General features: G+C 46.7%; 2 protein-coding genes across 10 annotated transcripts in view; one reads left to right on the forward strand and one right to left on the reverse strand.

Moving 5' to 3' along the window:
* Nucleotides 1-4,652, reverse strand: part of EIPR1 (EARP complex and GARP complex interacting protein 1) — a 130,950-nt gene extending 126,298 nt beyond the window's left edge. For 2 of the 7 annotated variants that reach the window (XM_027623497.1, XM_027623495.1), the window contains exon 1: nt 4,433-4,652. Coding sequence is in view for 4 of the 7 variants with exons in the window: in XM_027623494.1 (XP_027479295.1) it covers nt 3,556-3,645 (90 nt within the window). In the remaining 3 variants the exon portion in view is untranslated. The other 5 variants (XM_027623493.2, XM_027623491.2, XM_027623494.1 and 2 more) reach the window with 3 other exon arrangements.
* Nucleotides 4,653-6,893: 2,241 nt separating this feature from the next.
* TRAPPC12 (trafficking protein particle complex 12) overlaps nt 6,894-15,014 on the forward strand; it is a 96,623-nt gene continuing 88,502 nt past the window's right edge. The window contains exons 1-2 of one of the 3 annotated variants that reach the window (XM_027620885.2): nt 6,923-7,035; nt 7,368-7,517. The gene's annotated coding sequence lies outside the window, so the exon portion shown is untranslated. Of the gene's footprint in view, nt 7,036-7,059; nt 7,321-7,367; nt 7,518-15,014 lie in introns of those variants that run through there. The other 2 variants (XM_027620883.2, XM_027620884.2) reach the window with 2 other exon arrangements.

Raw genomic sequence — 15,014 nt, forward strand, 5'->3', positions numbered from 1 at the left:
CCAAAAGCCAGTGTCGGGAGAGTGCCCGAGGCTCAGGAACGGGCAAAGTGGACAGACTCAAGCCACTTCAGTGGGGCAGAGTGGTCCCTCGGCATGTCTGCTGAAGGACCAGTGGCCCTCGCAACCAGAGAAGGCCTTCTTTTTTTTTTTTTTTAAGATTTATTTATTTATTTGAGACAGAGAAAGGGGCAGAGAGAGAGAGAGAATCTCAAGCAGACTCCTACTTAGCGCGAAGTCCGACATGGGGCCCTATCCCACAGCCCCGAGATCATGACCTAAACCGAAACCAAGTCAGACACACAACCAGCTGAGCCACCCAGGTGCCCCAAGAGGGTCTTCTTAATGCCAAAAGTTTCAAAGAAATAAGCGTGAAGGAGAGAAATAGTCTTATTTGTAGAGACTTTTGAAATAGTCATAAAGAACTACAGTTCTGTTAACTGAGAACTTCAGATTAAACTCAAACTGGGAAGGCTGATTTCTCCTGCCCAGTACACTGAGAGTGTGTGTGAAGGCATCTGAAGTCTCATTTACACTATTTCAAATTCAAACAATGCTGGAGAAACAGCCGTAACAAAAATTACAATCATAATTAGAATAATGTATACAATATTCAAATATGCAACAAACCTATAGAATGTAACTATAAGATGGCTTTGTGCTAAAAATGTGTCACTGTTAAAATGCGGTGTCTTTGTGCTTAGTTTGGGAGCAGTCAATCCACCTACCACCTGACCACGGTTACTGGACGTCCTGTAAAATAACTCACCCCCCTTTCAGAAAAGAGCCCTAAAATCCAGCCCAGAAGGGGCAGTATATTCCTTGTCTTATTAATGTAAATAGACTCCAGTAATCATCCTGCAAACAAGTATGGTGGGAACAGCACAGCGGGCTGGGACCGTCTAGCCCAGTAACACAAACAATGGACAAGAGAATGCAAGACAGGGAACTGGGGCGCCCAGAGGGCAAACAGCAGCTGTACCGGCACATGGCTAGCAAGCGCACCACTCACCAGGAAATTCGGGATATGCATACACAAAAATAAGGTGTTAAACTTAAAATTCTGGGTGCCTGGGTGGCTCAGTCAGTCAAGCCTTTGGCTCAGGTAATGACCCCTGGGATCGAGCCCCACATTGGGCTCCCTGTTTCAGCAGGGACCCTGCTTCTCCCTCTGCTGCTCCCCCCGCTTGTGCACTGGTTCTCTCTCTCTCTGAAAAATAAATTTAAAAAATACAATCTTTATGAACAAGTGGTAAAGAGAAAAAAGTTCTAAGTTGAATGTGGCTGTTGTCCGGGAAACAGATAATATGGAAAAGGCGTGTTTAGGGTCTGCAGTTCTTAATCAGATTTTCAGCAATCTGACTTCTTAAAAGACTAGTAAGAATTACTTGGATTTTCTTTTTAATTTTAAATATACAAAAATAAAAAAAACTAAAACACAAGTCAAAAGTTGCTTCCTATGAGCTAAAAGATGTCAATCACATAATGCCATAATGTCCCATAAACACAAACGTGCTCAGCACTTTTATTTTAAGGACCCCTGTATGGTGCTCTTCTGCCTTTTATTTGACATAGAAGGACCTCATTTTACCCTCGAGCCTCATTACCTCAGTCAATGGACAACAATCAGATCCCCATCTTCTTTTATTTTTTTTAAGGATTTTATTTATTAAGAGAGAGAGAGAGATAGAGCATGCGTGCGCGCGCGCACACGCACACACACACACACACACACACACACACACACACAAAGCGGGGGGGAGGGGCAGAGGGAGAGGGAGAAGCAGAGTCCCCACTGAGTGAGGAGCCCAATGCAGGGCTCGATCCCAGGACCCTAAGATCGTGACCTGAGCCGAACGCAGATGCTTAACTGACTGAGTGACCCAGGCACCTCCAGATCCCCATCTTCGAAAGTAAAGTGTTCTCCACAGTGATTTGAATGTCACTGACAACCAAACCTCCACTGTGACTTCCAGTTCTTTTTATGTTTACCGTAGTAACAGTTCTTCAGATTCAAGAATGTCATGGCCCAGAAGCTGTCCAAAATAAAGAAGCATAAAAATCTGCTACTTCTTTTAAGATAAAGGAGAAATTCAGATAAAACATTTGATGCCCAAGGCAAGGATCCACTCCTTGATATTAATCCCAGGAAATAACATTTGTTATCTCAAAGACCCAACACTGAAGATCAAAACCTCTGTTATTTCTCAAGGAGATTTCTTAAGCAAATGAAGAAGTGATTCGGTACACTGGAGTCAGATGTACACTTTAGGAAGTATGAGGTCAGGGACCCTCAATCTCCCCACAGGCTCCCTCTGCATGTGGCCACACACCCACCTTTTCCAGGAGAAAGCAGTGCAACTTTGTACTTAAGGGGCTTTGAAGTTCGCTTGGGTTTAAAGCCTCTCTAGGTTAGAATCCCAAGTCTGGCTAGGTGGGCGTGGCCCACAGAACAGCATCTACAAGTAGGACCGAGAGAGAAGTGAAACACAGGCAGTCTACAGCAGGGTAACCCCCACAAGAACGCTCTCAAAAGCAGCTAGTTAAGGCTCAATCTTGGGTAATGGAGCCCAAGGTCAAACACTGTAACATAGCTCATTCCTCACAGGACACTTGGATACTGCCTCGTATGGATTTATCTGTAAGAATTTTGTCTTATGATAATAATTAGAACATTTCATGAATGCTTATTATGTGTCAGGCAATGTTCTAAGTGCTTGAATTAAATGTATTAACTCATTTAATTTTCCTAACAGCCACAGGGGATCCAGGCTCATTTTCCCATTTTATTGGCAAGGAAACTGAAGCCGAAGGTTACACAGCTAGTAAGGGCTGGAACCAGGATTTAAAGATTTTATTTATTTACTTATTTATTTATTAGAGAGAAAGAGAGCACAAGCAATCAGGGGCAAGGGAAGAGGGAAAGGGAGATGGCGAGAGAAAATCTCCAGCAGACTCCCCGCTGAGCAGGGAGCCCAAGGCAGGGAACGATCTCACAACCCTGAGATCACGACCTGAGCCGAAATCAAGAGTTGGGCGCTCAACCAACTGAGCCACCGAGACGCCCCTGGAGCCAGGATTTAAACTTCAGGAGTTGTGGTGGTGTCCAGGCTTTTAGCAAGTAACGCTGCAGCTTCTCTCAATGTGAGCTTCTTGAAACCAAAATCATTTCTATTTTTTAGGGGTTTTTTTAAGATTTTTATTTACTTGTTTGAGAGAGAGGAGAGAGAGAGCATGAGCGGTGGGGAGCAGCAGAGGGAGGGGGAGAAGCAGACTCTGCTGAGCAGGGAGCCGGACACAGGGCTCGATCCCAGGACCCTGAGATCAGGACCTGAGCCCAAGGCAGACACTTAACCGACTGGGCTACCCAGGTGCCCCCATAATTTATATTTTTAACACACATTTGGGGCACACAATTATGTTATCAGGTACTTCATAAGGCAGTGAACTGTGTTTTGGGTCCCTCTATCTGTCCTTAAGTGCCTTAAGGTTCCCGAAAGCCATCCGAAGAGTTAAACCGATACAGGGCTCTGTTAGGACCTGCACAGTGCGACCTACCTGCCCTTCCGGCTCCCCCGGACCCCTCTCCCCGTCACTTCGCCCCGCTATCCGTAGACCTCCCGGCGGCCCTGCTAACCGCGTGTGCATTCCCGCCCCACGGCTCGCACGGCGGGTGCGGGCCCCCGGCACTTCACAGCCCTGGGCTGCGCGCCTACCACGTGATGGCCCCGGGGAACAGGCACCGCAGAGCACCGGGCGAAGAGAAGTACGACACGAGCGGTAAAGAGGTGAAATCCGAGCAGAGTCTGTGGGCCATTCACAGGACTGCGCCAGTGCGAATGATTTCAAAGCTTGGATCCAGTTGCCACGGTCACGTGGGACGTCAGAATTCGGGGCGACTGGGGCAGGGCACCAGGGCACTTTCCGTTTCTCTTCCCAACGCTGACGTCCCGACCGCACGCCCGTCCCCCGCACCCCAGAAAGCCCGCCGGCGCGGTGCGGGCCTCCACGAAGGGCACGCCGCACGCACACAGCAGCCCCCAGCGACCCCCAGGGCTGTCGGGAGAGGCGGCGGCGGGGACCCCCAGCGCGGGCGTCGCGGGCGCCGGCGCTACGCCCACCCTGCGTGCTGCAGGACCGGGGCCTTCCCGCATAACCAAGTCCCTTAGAGGCGCCCCCCGCAGCCCCGCCTCCCGGTCCTCAGCTGCGCAGCGGGGCTGGGGACGCGCCGGCCTCGCTCTGCGAACCGCGCGGCGCCGGGGGCCCTCCTGGGACGCACCTGGAACTCCAGCCCGTAGATCACCGGAGCGTCGTCCTCCATGCTGCGGCCACTCACACGCCTAAGGCCTGTCCCTAGAGCGGACGCGCCTCCCGGTCAGCACCCATTCATTCCCTCCCGCCCAGGAGGCCCGAACCCGGAGTCTTTTAGGCCCACCTCGGCTCCCGTAGGCCTTCCTTCCTGTATTTTCCGGGCGCGTCATCAATGCGCTCCTCGCCGGCTGCCAATGGATGTGGCTCCGGGCTCGTGCGCATGCTCACTTGACTGCATACGGGTTCTCGCCCCTCCGGGCCGCAGGAGGAGAACCCGGCCGGGAGGGGCCTGGCCCGGCGCCAAATCTGCAGGGGCGGAGGAGGGGCTGGGCGGAGGAGGGGCTGGGCGGTGGGGCCTGGACTGCGGGGGCCGGTGGGCGGGCGTCACTCAGACGTCACCCACTTGGAGCCCTCCCTGCTCCGTTATCCCAGAGACAATCCCTCACCCGGATCTGTGACGTGTGGCTTGTTATGGTTAGTGCTTAGCGGGGCGCAGGGACCGACGCTCTACAGGCGCTGTCTTGAAGTTCTTCGCCCTAACCCTGCGCCTGAGGTACCGTGCTTCCATTTTAAGAGATGAGAGGCTGCAAAATTGACGAACAGTTAAGCGCACCGAGGTCATAAGTTGGGGAGCCAGGATGTGTGCCTGGTCTGTGGACTACCGGGGCACTACCCGGGACCCCTAAGGTCAGGGGCCACGCTCATCCAGGCGGCAGGCAGCCAACACTACGGGGGGGAGGGCACGGGGGGGGGGCAGAAGCAGTACCAGTGCTGCGCCAGGGAGTGATGCCTGGCATCACACCTATGGCAGCATCTGACCAGCCTTGGGCTCTGAATGGGAACCTGCTGGGAAGACCCTGGGTTCCCTGGAGACGTCCAGGGATGGTGGTGGAGGACACTACTTAGCACCCCCTGACTGTGCTGGCCTTGACCATGTCCTTAACAGACAGAAAGGAAACTGCATGGAATCCCAAAATGCCATAGCAAACCCCCTTCACTAAGCTCGGTTCCTCTGCTTTCCAAGACCACACACCTCTACAACTGTGTGATTATTTAACTTTTCTCTCAACCCTTAATCCATCTTCATGACAAAATCAAGCCCTGGAACAGGTATATGAAAAGATGCCCAACATCTCTGATCAACAGGGAAATGCAAATCAAAACCGCAATGAGATACCACCTCACACCTGTAAGGATTGCTGGTATCAAAAAGTCAAAAGACAGAAAGCGTTGGCAGGCAGTGGAGAAAAGGGAACCCTTATACGCTGTTGGTGGGCATGTAAGCTGGTGCAGCCACTGTGGAAAACAGTATGGAGCTTCCTCAAAAAGTGGAAAATGGAAGTACCATATGTTCCAGCAATCCCGCTTCCGGGAGTCAAAGGAAATAAAGTCACCATGTCAAAGAGACATCTGCACACTCGTGTTCATTGCAGCCTATTCACAGCAACCAAGACATGGAAACAACGTAAGTGTCCATAGACAGATGAATGGAGAAACAAAACGTGGCACACATGGGTGCCCCCCCCCCACACACACACAGAATGGAATGTTATTTAGCCTTAAGAAGGAAATCCTGTCATTTTTTAAAAGGATGAATCTGGAGGACATTCTGTTAAGTGAAATAAGCCAAACACAGAAAGACAAATATTGCATGGGTACACCTACATGGGAAATACGGAAAAAAAAAAACTTTCAACTCATTGTAGAAATAGAGTGGTGCTTACCGGAGGCTGAGGGGTAAGGGGAAAGGAGAGAGTGATCAAAGGATCCAACTTTTCAATTACAATGCAAATGAGTCCTGGAGACCTGATGTACAGAAAGGTGACTACAGTTAGTAAGATACCCTATACTTGAATCTGTTGAGAGTAGATGTCAAGGCTTTTCATCACTCACCCCCAAAAAAAGGTAACAGATTGGGATGATGGATGTGTTAATTTGATCACCTGTGGTACTCATTTCACAATGTGTACATGTGTCAAGACATTACATTGTACACATTGAATATAGACTATATTGTCAAAAATAAAAAAACCTGGGGCGCCTGGGTGGCTCAGTAGTAAGCGTCTGCCTTCGGCTCAGGTCAAGATCCCAGGGTCCTGGGATCGAGCCCCACATCGGGCTCCCTGCTCCGCGGGAAGCCTGCTTCTCCCTCTCCCACTCCCCCTGCTTGTGTTCCCTCTCTCGCTGGGTCTCTTTCTCTCTGTCAAATAAATAAATAAAATCTTTTAAAAATAAGTAAATAATTAATTAAAAATTTTAATCACTTATGAAAAGAAGACAAATGGTTTTTCTCCGTTGTATCCTAATGCCTAGTGCCCTGCCAGGCACAGTTAATATTCAACAGATATCCCTCAAATGAATAAAGAGCCCTCAGTGATTCCAGTAAAAAAATCAAGGAAGCAGAGGCGCAGACTGAGCGTCCTATTCACTGTCTCCGATTGCCCGAGATTAAGCCGTGGAGCTAAGAGAAAGCAGTGTCCCCTCCCCGCCCACCATAGCACCTTGGTGAGTAGGCCCCGCCCACCGCAGCACGAACCGGAAATGGCTGGGAGGCCGTCCCCGCGCTAGGCCTGCGCAAAAGCAGCACGAACGGAGAGCGCGCGCAGGCGTAAAAGCCGGGGGAGGGGCCGGCCCCAGGCGCTCCTTCCGGTCCTCCTCCGCTCTCTCCCCGGACTCTGGTCGCGGCAGCGGGTGACCGCTTCCCCAACCCCAGGGGGCAGGGGGCAGGTGAGACTCGGGGCCTGGACTGTGGGGAGGGGGTCAGGTCGTCCCTGACCGCAGCCTCGCCGGCCCTGACCCCGGCCGCTCGGGAAGCTCCTCCCCGGGAGGTGGACCCCTTCGGTGGCCTGTCGCCGCCCCCCCGCGGGGAGGAAGGGTCTCTTCATCGGGGTCTCCTGCCGGAGCTCCCTTCCGGGGTGTCCTGTCCCGGTGCCCGCCTGTGGGGCCCCTCCGCGGGCTCTGCTCCGTGACGTCTCGTCCTGGGAGGTCTCCAGGTCCCCGCTGTGGCACTCGGTGAGCAGCTCGGCCTGAGCAGGCCCCTTGACTTCTCTTCTTGTTAGCTTGCTCTTCCGTAGACAGACGGGACCTGCCCGACCAAACTCAGCATTGGGAGGGTACCTGCGGCGGTTTGTGTGGGCGCGTAGACGCCGCTCTTACGCCACGTCCTGATTCCTTCCAGAGCCGCATTCGGGACGGAACTGATCGATAGAGTGCGTATACTGCGAAGACTGAAAACATTTGTTTTATTTATTTATTTTTAAGATTTTATTTATTTATTTGACAGAGAGAGACCCAGCGAGAGAGGGAACACAAGCAGAGGGAGCGGGAGAGGGAGAAGCAGGCTTCCCGCGGCGCAGGGAGCCGGACGCGGGGCTCGATCCCAGGACCCCGGGATCATGACCTGAGCCGAAGGCAGTCGCTTAACCAACTGAGCCACCCAGGCGGCCCAGAAAGCATTTATTTTAAAAGAAGCACAGGGCTCAGAGATATATTCTGAAATGCATGTGTGTGTTTCTCACACTTGACCACAGAAGTTTAACCAGGCGGAACTTGGACTACAGTTTCCCCCTTCTCGTGGCTGCTGGAAGATATGGTGTCTTTGCGTCCAAATGCTCTCCTCCTGGCTTCCTTTCATGAATTCAGGATGGTACCCGGTGACAGCCCCTGAGCCTGGCCCACTGTGGTGGGATGGGAGAGGGGGAGGGGAATGCAATTAGGGTAATTTGGTGGCAGTGTCTTTCACTCGTCCTCACAGTCTGATTTCCAGCAGCATGTTAGCACTGTGCTGCTTTATTAAAATTATAGTTTACTGTGCTAATGTATATGTAGCTCATTACAGTTTAGAAGTGCCTTGTGCATCAGTTACTCTTTATTCCTTATGACCCCAATTTACAGACTGAGGAAAGCAAAACTAAGAAATTAAGTCATTTTTCAAAGATTGCTTAGTAGTGAAGCTAAGACTCAGCAGTTTTTAGAGCTTGTGTTCAGTGCTCCTTCTGACTCACGTCTGCTGCTCTGGATGGTGATCTGTCCTAGCAGCCTTACAGGGAGAGCAAAGGCAGAAAAATCTGTGTTGAAATCAGATATTGACAGTATGCCTTTGGCCAAATCATCTGGTTTTCTCTGCAGCATAATGGAGGTAATAATGGTACTCTATAAGTTGGTCCTGAGGATTAAATAAGATAACACATGTAAAATGCTTGATCTGCAGTGGGTGTTCTTTACATGGGGGCTTTTGTAAGTATATGCTAATTAGATTTCCACTACATGGCATATATTTTCATGGAAATAGGGTTTACATTATCGCAGTCTGGTAAAAGACTTATAATTCCAGCATCATGTCCAGAAAGGGAACCTGAACTACTGTAGTTTTGTTCTTAGTGAGTTGTTCTTAATGAAACTTCAGTTCTTAAATAATCACTTAAAAGTTAGTACTTAAAAAAAAAAAAAAGTAAGGTGGGGCACCTGGGGGCTCAGTCGGTGAAGCATCTGCCTTCGGCTCAGGTCATGATCTAGGGGTCCTGGGATCGAGCCCCGTATCGGGCTCCTTGCTCAGCAGGGAGTCTGCTTCTCCCTCTCCCTCTGCCTCTCCCCCCTATTCGTTCTATTTCTTCTCTCAAAAAAGTAAATAAAAATCTTTAAGAAAATATAAACGAGCTTTGGTTTCAAGAAGGTTACAGTGAGAGAAGCAGCAGCGTTAGTTGCTAAAAGCCTGGACACCACCACAACTTCTGAAGTTTAAATCCTGGCTCTAGGGGCGTCTCAGTGGCTCAGTTGGTTGAGAGTCCAACTCTTGATTTCAGCTCAGGTCATGATCTCAGGGTTGTAGGATCAAGCCCCGAATAGGGCTCCACACTGGTCCTGGTGCCTGCTTGAGATTCTCTCTCTCCTTCTCCCCCTGCTCCCCCCACCCTGCTCATGCATGAGCTCCCTCTCTCTCTCAAAAAAAAAAAAAAGGCATTAATTAAGGGCATCGTGCAAAGCACTCACCTGAACAAAAAGTCCACTTTGCTAGCATTTTAATGCTAACGTAAGCTAAAATCATGTCTATGATTTAATAAAATTATTAAGCCAATAATAGAAATAATGAATTATGTTACACAGAAAAAAACAAATACATCTGCTGTTCCATTTTTTAATTATGAAATACAAAGACCACATGTAACATTCGTGGAAGACATAAAGATCAAGTGCAAACCTGACCCAGTCTTCTGCCCACCAGAATAGAAATGGACAGTTGCCAATGGCTTGTTCATGTGTCCCTCCCTGATCAAACCTCTTGCCATCACCTCCAGCCCCCTCCCCAAAGGAATGGGTATTATAATCACCTTGCTTTTGCACTTGTATTCTTAAAACAATATATTGTTTAATTTATGTGTTTTTGAACCTTATACAGAAAATTATGCTGCTTATTTTTCTACTCATTCTTTGTGCAAAATTAGGTATGTGAGGTTCAAACATTGATGCACTAGATATAGCATGGTTCATTCATTTTACATTTAATGTTCCATTTTTAATATGCTATTTATTTATTATTGTGTCTACGGGCAGTACTTGTTTCCAGATTTTTTTTTTTTTAATCTTTGGAAGGAGGCGGGTATTTTGTTTGGAGTTGCTGTTGATAAGCATTCATGGTCATAGCTTATGCTACCATGTGAGGAGTTCCTCTGTGATACATAGGTCATAGAACCATTTACTGTCTTCATCAAAACTCTTGAGAGCGAAAAGACATACTTAGTTTTAACCATAGCCGTGGTTATGAATGGAAGCGTCCTGGAAAAATGAAGATGGATGGCTATTGAGTGACAGGATTCATGCTTGTGAAATGCGTATCCCGTTCAGCCTGTTTGGATCTCTGGCCTATTTTTCTGTTGGGTCATTTATTGTCCTATTGAGTTATAGGAATTTTTTATATATTCTTGATACTAATTAAGAAGTCTGACCATACCAAGTGTAGGTAAATGTGATTTACAAGAATACTTTCACACTGCTACTATGTGTGTAAATGGGTACAAACACTTAGGAAGGCAATTTGACATCCAGCAAAGATGAAGAGATATATTTTTTATGAACCAACATACACATAACATTTGATAACTAACATCTTGAAGAAATTTGCACATAAACACCAGGAGACATGTATGAGAATATTCATAATGGCACTGTCTGTACTATCAGAAACCTAAAAACACCTCAGATGTTCATCGGTGATAGAATAGAGCATATGTTGGGGTGCCTGGGTGACTCATTCGGTTAAGCGGCTGCCTTCAGCTCAGAAGCAGGCTCCCCATTCAGTGGAGAGCCTGCTTCTCCCTCTCCTTCTGCCTGCCTCTCTGCCTTCTTGTGCTCTCTATCTCTCTGTCAAATAAATAAATAAAATCTTAAAAAAAAAAAAGAATAGATCATATGTTGTGACAGCATCACACAACAGGGCACTCTCAACAGCAAAGATGAATGAATCCCAGCCTCACGCTACTAATAAAGTTGAATCTCAAGGTTAAGTGTAGAGAGGGGAAATTAAGTCAAAAACTGAAAAATCTAAGTAACGTGTTAAGGAAGTAAGCATGTGGAAGATTAAAGAAAAATAAGAGTATGGCAAATTTCAGAATATTACCACTAAAGGGGAGGGAAGTAAATATTAGAGTGTCTCAACCGTATGTTATAAATATTGTTTGTATCCACTCAAAATTCGTTAAAAGTTTTTTATAGAAATGCACCTTTAGGAGAGAAAGGGAAAAGTTACAAGAAAAGAACCTCTAAGTTCTCCTACTGAGAGAAAAAAATTTGTACCTGAGCTATCCCTTTCTGTCCAGAATATCTCCATCACCCCTATGCCATTTTTCTATTTGCCTCATGTATGTGTGTTGGCTACCTAGCTTTCTCTCTGTGTCACTCCCTACAACATGGGAGTACTGAGTTACCCTGGGATCTAAGACACAGTAGTATGCTGTGAGTTGCAGAGCATTTCAAAACAGCCCTTTGGCAGTGGTTTTTAATAAATACGTAGTTTCTATTCAGAAATTAGGATTGGGGTGCCTGGGTGGCTCAGTTGGTTGAGCATCTGCCTTTGGCTTAGGTCGTGATCCCAGGGTCCTGGGATCGAGTCCCGCATCGGGCTCCCTGCTCAGTGGAGAGCCTGCTTGTCCCTCTCCCTCTGCCCTTCCCCCAAAGAAATTAGGATTAACAATATTTTTACTCTGGATTAGACAGCACCTTTTTAGACTTTATCACTAGGAAACATTGATTTCCTAATTTAGATTGGATTAGAAACAAGGTTTCTAAAGAGAAAACATAGTTACTAACAAGCATTGACTTGCAAGAATGTTGATGTTTACCTAGCTTTCTTCCTTTCAGAAGATTGTTACTTTAAAAACATTTTAGATAAATTGGTAAATACAATTGCTGCCTTGGAGTTTTATCCTTTGCCTACCTGCTCTGCAGAAAAGTTACATTTCTACTCTCAATAAATAAGTTTCCCCAAAGCTCTCTAGGAGCTGTCATTTCTAAAAATTTGTCTATGTCCTAGACAATTTTTTTTCTAAAAAATCATAGTTTCAATCTGTGTTTCTTGCTGTAAGTATCCAGTCCACATCATGAGTGGGTCTTGTAGAGTGATTAGCTGTCTCTTATTCCAATGAATTGTGGGAAGTAGCTCATTGTTATCTAGACAGTCTTTCCTATGGTGCCCCCATTTTAGTCTGTCTCTGTATCTAATACATACAAATTAACCTTGACTGGCAGTTATTTTTGCTTATTTTAAGAGTAGAACTTTCTCTACTCTTCCCTGTATATAAAGAGAACACTGATTTTGCCAGTTCTGATATTCTTTACCTTTTCCTGTAATTGTATCGGACCTTTTCTTATATCCTGCATTATTCTACAATTAACCATTAGTGTAGTATTGGGGTTTCTGGAGTTAAAATCTGAACTGTTTTTATTCTGAGAGGGGCTCAGAGCCAAGTTAACCCAGCTGTAGTTACTGGCATCTCCCAGGTAGGCAGGCACTGTGCTGGGGCTGGGTTAGTCAGGAGGGACCAAACTCCATTCCTGGCAGTGTCGGGAGTCAGACTGAGCCACCCAAGCGCCTCTACCAGTGATTTTATTATTTTCTTTTAAAGATTTTATTTTTAAGTAATCTCTATCTACACCCAATGTGGGGCTCGAACTCACAACCCCAAGATCAAGAGTCATGTGCTCTACCGACTGAGCCAGCCAGGTGCCCCACTACCAGTGATGTTGCTGAGTCCCATCGCTGCTCTGATTCTCAGCGTCCCCTTCTGTGTATTAGGGCATTGATGGTGTTGCATTCAGCTGCTGTCCAGGTGAAAGGAAGTCATGCTTGCTGTTCCCATGGTCTTCCTGCCCAGCCTCTCCTGCAGAGAGGACCCAGGGGACAGCCCCGCATGTGACGGCATGTCCATTCTTTGATGTTCTCCAGGCAACCTCTCCTCTGCCTTGCTGTGAAACGTTACCAGAAAAGGGCTTTTTGTTCCTTTTTCATTTCATTTTTGACTCCTTTATAGCTAATCAGGTGAATATGTAACAAATGGGGAATTAGTAACTGACTATGCTGGACAAGAAACTTCTCCAAAATGTGTACCTTTGATTATCTACTTTGATCTTGTTTTTGGAGCTCAAGGTGGCCAGGCTGCAAAAAGGAAGGACGCCTAATTTGGAATACTGTGGAAGTGTTACCAAAGAAGTACTCTTACCTAGAGATCAGCTAGGTATAGTTTTTAAAGGTCAAGCAGGCATTTTTTTTTCTAGAGAAACCCTCATCTTAATTGGACTTTGTTCACTCTAAGAATAGAACTATATACAGTAACTTTTGCTAAAAAAGTTCTTCAAGAAAAGGAGCACATTTTCTTTAGAGTTCAAACTCCTTGTTTCATTCTGTGGCCTCTACCATCCAGTGTCCCAACCCAGCGTTTCAGCTTTAACCGGCCCTGGTTTCTCTGCTTACTAGCGGCACGGCTTTGAGCGAGCTTGACCTCCCTGAGCATCAGCTTCCTCATCTGCAAGATGAAGAAAATGATAGTGGTTGTATCACAGGGTGGTTCTGAGGATCAAGTAAGAACATACACATACAACCCTTAGAACAGTACCGAGGACAGAATTCGCACCAGTAATTTGTCTGGTTCGCTGTCATTAGCTCCAGTGGTCAGCCTGCCTCAATGAGGCTGCCTCTGTCTTGGTACAGTTTTTCTTTCTCATGCTCAATGCAGGCAGACAGTGTCCCAGGGAGAATGGGGAGATTGTTACAGGTTGGAGTGTCTTGGCTTCATGGAAGAGGGGTCTACAACTGGGTCATAATAGAGGTTTTTTTGTTGTTGTTGCTGTTGTTGTTTTAGTTTGCTTTCAAAATCTCATTCTTTATTATTACCGACTTACTGCACATTGCCCCAAACCCACTATAGCACTTCTCATGGGAAAATGTCACAGGCACGATCCATTCAAGTTTCCCGAACTTTTATAACCAAAACCTGACACGTGGACCCACATAGGTGCACACTACAATAATATGACTTTCTCTAGAAATGCAACCCAAGGAGACTCAGCCATCGTCCCTAATAGTATAAATCCGCAAGAACTGAATTAAGATTGTTGGCTAGGCTGGTAGGCAGGGGCCAGGCAATAGGGCCTTTGTGTTTTCTTGGCTTCTCGCCTACTCTGCCTGCTAAGAACAAGTAGGGTTTAAAAGGCTGGAGACCTGACCCCCATTAGGAAGGCTAGTATCAGAACAGGAAGTAACAAGTATCATCAAGAACGTGGAGAAATTGAAATCTTTGTGTATTCTTGCAGGAAATGTAAAATGGTGCAACTACTATGGAAAAGTTTGTTGGTTGCTCAAGTAATTAAAAATAGAATTGTCATATGATTCAGCAGTCCTACTTCTGGGTATATACCCAAAGGAATTAAAAGCAAGGACTCAAAGAGATATTTGTACATGCATGTTCATGGCAGCAGTCAGTGGCTGAAGCATGGAAGCAAGCCAAGTGTTCATCGTGGATGAAGGTGGAAGCAAAATGTGGTATGGAGATACAATGGAATATTAGTCAACCTGAAAAAATAAGGAAATTCTGACATACTACAACATAGGTGAACCTTGAGGGCATTAAGCTAAGTGGAATAAGCCAGTCACAAAAGGGCAAATACTGTGGTGTCCCACTTATGTGAAGTACCTAGAGTAGTCACATTCACGGAGTCATAAAGTAGAAGGCCGTTATCAGGGACTGGCATTGGGGGACAGGGGGTGCTGGGGAGTCATTGTTTAATGGGTACAGTGTTTCAGTTTTGCAAAATGAGAAGAGTTCTGGAGATTGGTGGTGGTGATGGTTGCACAATGATATGAATGCACTGAATACCCCTTCATTGTGAAGTCAAAAATGGTTAAGATGGTAAATGATCAAGATGGTTATGTTATGTGTCTTTTACCATGATCAATCAATTGATAGATGGCTGGAGAAATGGAGTCTTTTGAGTTTTGAACCACGTGAATATACAACTGTTAAACATTTTTTAGTAGGAGTTGTGGTAGGCTTACTGCAAGCTTGTGAGCAGAAGGTTCAGAGATTGCCCATATCCCCTCCACCTCCCTCACCAAGCAGTACATGTTTTGCAGTCAGTGAAGCTGCGTTGACACATCATTATCACACAAAGTCCATAGTCCGCATTAGGGTTCACTCTTGGTGTTGTGCCTTCCATGA

Source organism: Zalophus californianus, chromosome 8 (genome assembly GCF_009762305.2).
Source record: "Zalophus californianus isolate mZalCal1 chromosome 8, mZalCal1.pri.v2, whole genome shotgun sequence".
Lineage (NCBI taxonomy): Eukaryota > Metazoa > Chordata > Mammalia > Carnivora > Otariidae > Zalophus > Zalophus californianus.